The following is a 9,866-nucleotide window of genomic DNA, read 5'->3' as shown; positions in this document are numbered from 1 at the left end:
GGTTAGCATGTTTTTCTTAGTGCGTCTTGAATTCTTGCTTATCTGTTTTCCTGAGAGAAGTTCTGTAAAATGTATTTATCATATTACCAAACTCTGGAAGGAGCAATTATCTCTTATTTTGCCTTTATATTTATTTTTTTAATTTAGTATTGTTAATGACTTAAATATAATTTGTTGTTAAATACAGTCATTTTTATTCGTCTTGTCTTTCAGTTCCTGGTGATAATTCATTATTGCTGTTGCGAGCAGAGTTAAATTTAAACACGAAGAACTATGAGCAGGCTTTACAGGATACCAGTGAAGTTTGTCAGAATGAGCCCTATTTCCTTAAGGTATTTGTATTTGTTAGCTTTGGAGATTTTTGTAAAGAATAGAGTAAACTAATTGTGATTAGGTACTATATATACAGTGTACATTTCCTCCAGATTAGTCTAAAGATAACAAACTGTATTAAAACAACCCAATTTACGCCCTGGAGAGAACAATCATGGGAGAAGGAAGGGCTGCTTATGCACAGTGAGATAGCTCAGGGTGCAGAAGAGTATGAAGGGATGGACACTGGGAGGAGGTAACTATGGGGAGGAAGTGGGAGGGGAGCTGCTGCATTGTAAATTTTGGTCAATGACATGAGACAAAGTATATGTGAACTGCTGTATGAAAAGTGAATTTACTCTGTAAATCTTCACCCAAATCCTAATTAAAAAAAAAAAGAAAAAAAAACAACCCAATTTAAGAAACCAGTTCTCTAACTTGATCTTGGTAACTGTGATGTGGATTATTCTTAATAAGATGTTTAACTAAATAGTATGCCTTACACACTGAACAAATATATAGATAAAACAGTTGAATTTTAAAAAGTTGTGAGTAAAGAGGAAGTATTTGAAATTATAGTTTAAGTAGGTACATTATGTAATTATGATTAGCAGCAGCCAGGTCTTAATATGCATGTGAGTATACAAATGGTGTTAGTAAAAGAAATGACTATGTGTATTTTGGACTAATTTTAGTTTCTGTGTTTTGGTTGCAAAGATCTAATATTTATTCCCATATACAGCATGAGCCTTGGTTATCTAATGAAGTTAAGTTGTACTTGAAGAAGTTTAAAAAGCCAAAGAATAAAATTTACAACTCTTTCATGAATCTTTGAATTCTAAAACTCTGTAAAGGATTTTAAAGTTTTAGATAACTTGTGATGAAATTAACAGCTATAACATGTTGTATTGGTCAGGTAATAATTAAAAATATTTTTCCCTCCTTCTGTATTACTTTTTAATCATCATTGTATTGCAAATATTGAAGAAGTATCTGTGCATTAAGAGTTATGGTGGTATAGTGCCTAAGGCATTTGACTGCTAACAAGAAGGCTGGTGGTTCAAACTCCCCAGCCACTCCTCGTAAGGAAGATGGGGCAATCTACCTCTGTAGAGATACCGCCTCAGAAACTCAAGGAGAGGGCATTACGAGTCTATGCATTAACCCAGGGTAATAGCTGAGTGTAGCCCTTCCTCCTCCCCTTCTTTCCTAATTTAATGACATCCTTTAAAATAAAGTGTGTTCATTTTGAGTATAAAGTTGGACTTGAGGTGATCTCAAGGATGGAAAGCAAGGATGGACCAAGCTCAGAAATCATTTTGTTGCTTTATGACTTCACTAAAAACATTTTCTACTTCTGTTACTGAGACCTTTTCTCTTGTGTCTTGATCTACTCTTATTCTAAGATAATTTCTGTCTATAGTGATTGAGGAAGCTCTGGTAGCATAGTGCCGAAGGCACTTGACTGCTAACCAGAAGGCTGGCGGTTCAAACTCCTTGGAAGGTAGGTTGGGCAATCCTACTTCTAGTGATACTGCCTCGGAGACCCCTCCTTGGAAACCCAAGGAGGGGTCGCTATGAGTTACGGCCTACTCAGGGCCTACTCGAGGGCAAATAACAACAACAACAACAACATAGTGATTGAGCTTTAATTGTTGTGAGTGATAAGTCTAGTACTTCAAACTGAAAACAGATCTGTATTGCCCTCTGAAATTAGATTCTCTTACACAGTGTTGATCCTTGAGCTAAAAACTTGGCAGTGTGTCTTTGACAAAAAAACACAGTTACTACATGGCTAATTATAAGGGAGGTGAGGCCACAAATGAATCCTTAGCCTTTGGGAATTTGGTCATATCTTCAGGGTTTGTTGCAAATCTCTGGACCTTGGTTCTTGACAAATGCCTAGTAAAACCATCTTCAGCAGAAATGTACTATATTAAATCATTTTAAGATAGTAAAAAAGTAGAAATTTATTTCCAAGTTAATTATTATAACTAAAGGACAAGAGAAGAAGTGATTTAGACAGAGAGATAGAAAGGACTTAGGGGAGGACTAAGCTGGCTGATTGTGATTGACATGGAAGCATTTTTAGAACTAATACTAGGTTCCAGGTGAGGGTTTTTAAAACTGTACACTTTACCCAAGCAAAACTACTGTTTCAAGCAAGCCAATCAAGGCTGATATTGATTGAAAGCTTTAAGTGAAACTAGAGACAAGCCAGTGCTGGTTAAATGTTTGCCCAAATGCAGAAATATAAATAGGCACGTCATCAGTTTGATCTTCACTAAATAGGGATTCCATAAGATTGAAAACTGTTTAAAAGTTAATTCAATTAATAAACATTTGTTGATACACTATAGTATCAAAAATGCAAGTATTGATTGAGAGTGCGTGTACATGTAAACAACTTTAAACTGTGAAGTGTTTTGTATTTATAAGACATTCTATTTTTCAGAACTTCTGATAAGTAGATGAAGCAGATTTAGAAACTACTGATGCTGGGCCTTAGGACTCCTTGTTTGAATAAGGCCTGGGATGGGCTCTAGCAAGTTTGTATTCATAATTTTTTATTTACTTTTTCTTCAGAAAAAGTACCAAAAGATGGCTTTCTGAATTGTAAGCTCCAGGCTACACAAAATCTGGATGCATTTATAAAGAGAGTAACAAAATTAGTCAAACTTGAACTACTTACCAAAAACTACAAACTATTCCATAGATGAATCACTGCTGACCTCAAGCATATCTGAGGCTTTTTAGGATGAAATGGGTAAGCTGTTGTTGAAAATGTTTTGAAATGCCTGCTCTCCTAAAGAGCAGGAAGATAAAGGGATTTAATGAGTAGATAGCAAATAATAGTTGACAGAATCTGGTCACCATTCAGCATATTCATATGGTATCTTAACACAAGGAAGAAAGAAGTCAGGTTAACCTAAGGTAGGAAACTAAACATAAACCTTTATTCTTGGAATTGGTGGCTCACAGCAGAGGAATGAATAGCCATGTGACTCTCCAGGAGAACAATTTAAAAACTAGATTAAAAACAAACAAAAAGTTCAAAATAATTAAATTTTAAGATACTTAAAGCATCCAAAACAGAAGCCCACGAAAAGTTTAATCTCAAAATCTTGCAAATGAAAGCCGTAAGAATTGTGATCTTGGCTTACCACCCCAAGGGTCCTGTGCATCCCCACAGCTACAACTGTAATGAAACACGCTAGTAGGAAAAATGATGAGCATTAGCAGCTACAGTTACCAGAGTCTAGTCTTCAGGGCTGGTAAAGCATCTTATGTGAATGTCTTGGCAGCGCAGAAACTGCAGAAGTTTTTCAGAACGTAAATTTAATCCTAAATCCCTGACTCACAGCTAAACTGTGCATGTATATAGGAGGGGGCACAGCAAAAAAGCTGATGGAGACCTGAGAGTAATCTACTCTTGAAACATAAAGTGACAGGGGCTCATACCTGTGACTTTAGTGCTTTTCTTAAAACTGAGTACATTCTCTAACAGTGCACAGCTAAGGCAACAGAAGGCTTGAAATGTCAGAACCCGAAGTGACAGAACATGTGGAAATCGAGGGAGTTCCTAAAAGCAAGGATATCAGAGTGAGTGATCCCGTTTCTGCCCAAATCCTGGTTTATTGCCAGATTTCACATGCATAAGAGGAAACTACAAGAGGAAAGGCTTAAAAAGCAGTGGTAGAAACATATAAGAACAGAGGAGAGATTGTTGCATACCATGGGTAAGTCAATGGTTGTAGTTAAATTAAAAAAAGTTGTTGTTGTTATTGTTATGTGCCGTTGAGTCGAACGAAAACCCAATAATCCTCAGAAGGCTACAACAGAATTCAGCTGGTAAAACATAATATGTACAGTGTTTTCTTCCAACCAAAAATACCAGACATGCAAAGAAAAAGGAAAGCATTGTCTCATACTCTGTATAAAAGACAGTTCATGTAAGTTTTCTTTGAGTGGGCCCAGATGTTGGATTTAACAAAGACTTTGGAGCAGCTTGGGTAAAATGAACTGTTTTTACAATCCTCATCTGGAACCTGATATTAGTTCTAAAGGTGCGTCCATCTCAACCACAATCTGCCACCTTAGTCCTCTCCTGACTCCTTTCAATCTACCTGCCTGTATCACTTCTCCCCTTATTCTTTAGTTATAATTAATTAACCTGGAAATAAATTTATATTCATTACTATGTTAAAATGATTTAATGTAGTACATTTCTGCTAAAGATGGTCTTCACTAGACATCTGTCAAGAACCAAGGCCCAGAGATTTGCAGTAAACCCTGAAGATACGAACAAATTCCCAAGCGAGAAGGATTCATTTCCACCATTCATCTGTCAGTTTGTTGTACTGTGGTGGCTTGTATGCTACTGGGAGGCTGGAGGCTATGCCATTGGTATTTCAAATGCCAGCAGGGTCACCATGGTGGACAAGTTTCAGTGGAGTATCCAGACTAAGACAAACTCAGAAGAGGGAAGGGACCATCACTTCTCAAAGAATTGGCCAGTGAAAACCTTATGCATAGCAGTGAAACACTGATATGTTCTGGAAAACTTTATGAATAGCCCTGAAACATTGTCTGATATAGTGTTGGAAGATTAACCCCTCAGGTCAGAAGGCATTCAGAATATGACTGGGGAAAGCTGCCTCCTCCTCAAAGTAGAGTCAACCTTAATAACGTGGATGGAGTAAAGCTTTTGGGACCTCCATTTACTGATGTAGCACAGCTCAAAATAGGAAGACACAGTTGCAAACATCCATTAATAATCAGAACATGGAATGCATGAATTATGAATCTAGGAAAACTGGAAGTTGACAAAAATGAAATGGAACACAGAAAGATAGCTTAGGCATTACTAGCTGAAATGGACTGATTTTGGCCATTTTGAATCAGACAGCCATATGATTTACTATGCCAGGAATGACAAAGAGGAATAGTGTGGCATACATCATCACAAAAAATGTTTCAAGATTTATCCTGAAGCATAATGCTGTCAATGATAGGAACATTTCCATATGCCTACAAAGAAGACCAGTTAATACCACTGTTACTCAAATTTGTGTACCAACCACCAAAGCCAAAGACAAGGAAACTAAAGACTTTTTACCAACTTCTGCACTCTGAAATTGACCAAACATGCACTCAAGATGTATTGATTATTGCTGGTGATAGTTGGAAACAAAGAAGAATCAACAGTAGTTGGAAAACATGGCTCAAGTCCACGAGAGCCAAAATATGACATTTATAGCTCACCTGAATTTGAGAGACCATCTGAAGAATAGATTTGATGCACTGAACACCAGTGACCTAAAACCCGATGAAAAGACCAAAATGGATGTCAGAAGAGACTCTGAAACTTGCCCTTGAGTGAAGAGTAGGCAAAGCAAATGGCAGAAATGACAAGATAAAAGAAGATTTCAGAGAACAGCTCAAGAAGGCAAAGTCAATTATTATAATAAAATATGTCAAGACCTGGAGTTAGAAAACCAAAAAGGAAGAACATGTTTGGCATTTCTCAAACTGAGAGACCTGAAGAAAAATTTCAAGCCTTGAATTGCAATATTGAAAAATTCTATGGCAAAAATACTGAATGATGCAGAAAACATCAAAAGAAGGTGGAAGGAATACACAGAGTCACTGTACCAAAAGAATTAGTCAGTGTTCATCCATTTCAGGAGGTGGCATATGATCAAGAACCAATGGTATCGAAGGAAGAAGTCGAAGCTACACTGAAGGAAGTGGCGAAAAACAAGGCTTCAGGAATTGATGGGATACCCACTGAGATGTTTCAACGAGCAGATTGCCGCACTGGAGGCATGTGCTCACCTATGCCAAGAGATTTGGAAGACAGCTACCTGAACAACTGACTGGAAGAGATCCATATTTGTGCCCATTCCAAAGAAAGGTGATCCAACAGAATGTGGACATTATCAAACAATATCATTAATTTCATACACAAGTAGAATTTTGCTGCAGAAAATTCAAAGACAGTTGCAGTAGTATATTGACAGGGAATTTCCAGAAATGCAAGCTGGATTCAGAAGAGGATGTGGAACGAGGGATATCATCGCTGATGTCAGATGGATCTTGGCTGAAAATAGAAAATACCAGAAAGATGTTTACTTTTGTTTTTTTGCCTATGCCAAAGTATTTGACTGTGTGGATCATAACAAATTATGGATAACATTGAGAAAAATGGGAATTCCAGAACACTTAATTTTGCTCATAAGGAACCTGTACATAAACCAGGAGGCTGTCATTTGAACAGAATAAGGGGATACTGCATGGTTTAAAATCAGGAAGAGATTATTCAGTTACACTTATTCAGTCTGTATGCTGAACAAATCTGAGAAGCTGACCTATATGAAGAAGAACGCAGCATCAGGATTGGAGGAAGACTCATTAACAGCCTGTGATACGCAGACAACACAACCTTGCTTGCTGAAAGTGAAGATGACTTGAAACACTTAATGAACATTAAAAACTAAAGTCTGCAGTATGGATTACACCTCAACATAAAGAAACTGAAAATCCTCGCAACTGGACCAATAAGCATTCTCACAATAAATGGAGAAAAGTTTCTAGTTGTGAAAGATTTCATGTTACCTGGACCCACAGTCAACACCCATAGAGGCAACAGTCAAGAATTGAGACATTGCATTGCACTGGGCAAATCTGCTGCAAAAGGCCTCTTTAAAGTGTTGAAGAGCAAACATGTCTCTTCAAAGACTAAGGTGTGCCTAACCTAGTCCATAGTATTTTCAGTCACCTCATGTGCAGGTGAAATATGGACAATTAATAAGAAAGACCAAAGAAGAGTTGATGCTTTTGAGTTTTGGTGCTGGCAAAGAATATGGAAAGTACCATGGACTGTCAGAAGAACTAACAAAACTAACAAATCTCAGTCCTGGAAAAAGTGCAACCAGAATGCTCCTTGGAAGCGAGAATGGCCAGACTTTGACTTACTTTGGTCATGTTGTCAGAAGGTACCATTCCCTGGAGAAGGGTATCATGCTTGTTAAAGTGAAGGGTCAGCACAAAAGGGGATGACCCTCAGTGAGATGGCTGCAACAGTGGGCTCAGATATAGCAAGGATTGTGAGGCTGGCACACGACCAGTTATTGTTTCATTCTGTTGTATGTAGGGTCACCGTGAGTTGGTGCAGATTCATTTGCTGCCTCACCTCCCTTACAGTTACAATTAGCCATGTATTAATTGTGTTCTTTTTGTCAGAGACACTTCTAAGTTTTTAGGTCAAGGATCTCTACTGTGTAAGAGAATCTAATTTAGGAGGGCAATATAGGTCTGTTTTCAGTGGGAAGTACTAGATTTATAATTCACAACAATCAAAGCTCAGTCATTACTAACAGAAATTATCTTAGAATAAGAGATTAAGGACAGGAGAAAAGGTCTCAGGAACAGAAGTAGAAAATGTTTTTAGTGAAGTAAATAAGCAACAAAATGGATTTCTTCAGTTCTTTCAGCTTGAGAAATGTTGAGCATGTTCTTCCCTTTTTCATATTTCATTATGATACTTTGTCTTTTTGGGCTGCCCTTGAAATCTGTTCAGCTCTTTTTACTTCATCATTTCTTCCATTTGCCTTAGATACTCTACTTTCAAAGGCAAGTTTGAGTCTGTTCTGATATCCATTTTGGTCTTTTCTTCCTTCCCTGTGTATTTAATGACATTTTACCTTCTTCATTTCCTTGAAGTTATCCCACAACTCATCTGGTCTTCAGTCATTGGTATTTGGTTCTTCAAGTCTATTCTTGAGATAGTCTCTAAATTTAAATGGGATATACTCAAAGTTGGCTCTTGTGGACTTGTTTTAATTTTCTTCAGCTTCAACTTGAATTTGCTTTCAAGCAATTAATGGTCTGTTTAACAGGTGGCCCTTGGTCTTGTTCTGGCTGAAGATACTGAGCTGCTTCATTGTGTCTTTCCATAGGATATTTAATTCCAATTTAATTCTTCTGTATTCCATTAGATGAGGTCCACATGTTTAGTCACAGTTTCTGCTGTTGAAAGAAAGTATTTGCAAAAAATGTCATTGGTCTTGCAAAAATCTTTCGTGTCATCTCCAGCATCATTTCTATCCCCATGGCCATATTTTCCAATTTCCAGCTACCGATTCTCTTTCTTTGTTTTCAACTTTTGCATTCCTATCACTAGTAATTATCAATCCATCTTGATTGTGTGTTTGATCAATTTCAGACAGCAGAAGTTGGTAAAAATCTTCAGTTTATCTTTGGCATTGATGGTTCATGAGTAAATTTGAATAATAGTCATGAACTTAACAAAATACGTGCAAGACCTGTACACTGAAAGTAGAATACATTGCCAAGAGAAATTAAACCAAAGAAGAAACCAAACTCACTGCCATCGAGTCGGATCCTACTCATAGCAACCTCTTCTTGGGTTTCTGGGGTGATATCTCCACAGAAGTTGATTGCTCAGTCTTCCTTCCGAAGAATGGCTCATGGGTTTAAACTACCAGCCTTCTGGTTAGCAGTCAAATGCCTTAGGGACTATGCCACCAGAGCTCCTAGAGAAATTAAGGAGAACCTAAGTAAATATACAGGTAGAGCAGGTTCATGAATGTGAACAATCAGTATTATGAAGATGTCAGATCAATCCAGACTGACCTTTTGATTCAACACAACCCAAATTAAAACCCAGGTAGACTTGGTTCTTTGCTGTTGTTGTTAGGTGCTGTCGAGTTGTCTTTGACTCATAGTGACCCTGTGCACAGTAGAACAAAACACCGCCTGGTCTTGTACCAGCTCCTTGATCCCTGCTATACTTGAGCCCATCACCGCAGCCACTGTGTCAGTTCATCTTGTTGAGGGGTTTCCCCTCTTTCGTTGACCCTCTGCCTTACCAAGCATGACATCCTTCTCCAGAGAGTAGTCTCTTTTGATAATATGACCAAAGTAGGTGAGACAAAATGGCAATTCTTGCTTCTAAGGAGCATTCTGGCTGTACTTCCTCCAGGACAGATTTGTTAGTTCTTTTAGCAGTCCGTGTTACTTTCAGCATTCTTTGCCAGTACCATATCTCAAAAGCATCAATTCTTCTTCAGTCTTCCTTAATTCATTTTCCAGCTCTCACATGCATATGAGGCAATTGAAAATATCATGGCTTGTGTCAGGTGCACCCTAGTCCTCAAAGAAATATCTTTGCTCTTCAGCACGTGAAAGAGGTCTTTTGCAGCCAGCTTGCCCAGTGCTATATGTTGTCTGATGTCCTGACTGTTGATTCCATTGGCATCAATTGTAGAACTAAGCAGTGTGAAGTCTTTGACAACTTCAATCTTTTCTCCATTTATCGTGATACTGCTTATAGATCCATTTGTGAGGATTTTTGTTTTCTTTATATTGAGATGTAATCCATACTGCAGACAGTATTCTTTAATCTTCGTCAGTAAGTGCTTCAAGTCATACTTTCAGCAAGCAAAGTTGTGTCATCTGTGTATTGCAGGTCATTAATGATTCTTTCGTCAATCTTGATGCCACATTCTTCTTCATATAGTCCAGCTTCT

At 37.8% G+C, this 9,866-nt stretch overlaps 1 protein-coding gene across 1 annotated transcript in view; it reads left to right on the top strand.

The window, feature by feature from the left end:
- The window catches only part of LONRF2 (LON peptidase N-terminal domain and ring finger 2), a 70,200-nt gene that overhangs the window by 8,375 nt on the left and 51,959 nt on the right, over window positions 1-9,866 (top strand). Inside the window, 1 exon segment of the mRNA XM_007959535.1 lies at window positions 214-332. Within this exon segment, the coding sequence (XP_007957726.1) occupies window positions 214-332 (119 nt within the window).

The sequence above is a fragment of the Orycteropus afer genome, unplaced genomic scaffold (assembly GCF_000298275.1).
Source record: "Orycteropus afer afer isolate SDZICR_OR568_19922 unplaced genomic scaffold, OryAfe1.0 scaffold00017, whole genome shotgun sequence".
Classification (NCBI taxonomy): domain Eukaryota; kingdom Metazoa; phylum Chordata; class Mammalia; order Tubulidentata; family Orycteropodidae; genus Orycteropus; species Orycteropus afer.
Note: the sequence above shows the minus strand (reverse complement) of the source record. Positions and strands in the feature narration are given on the sequence as shown.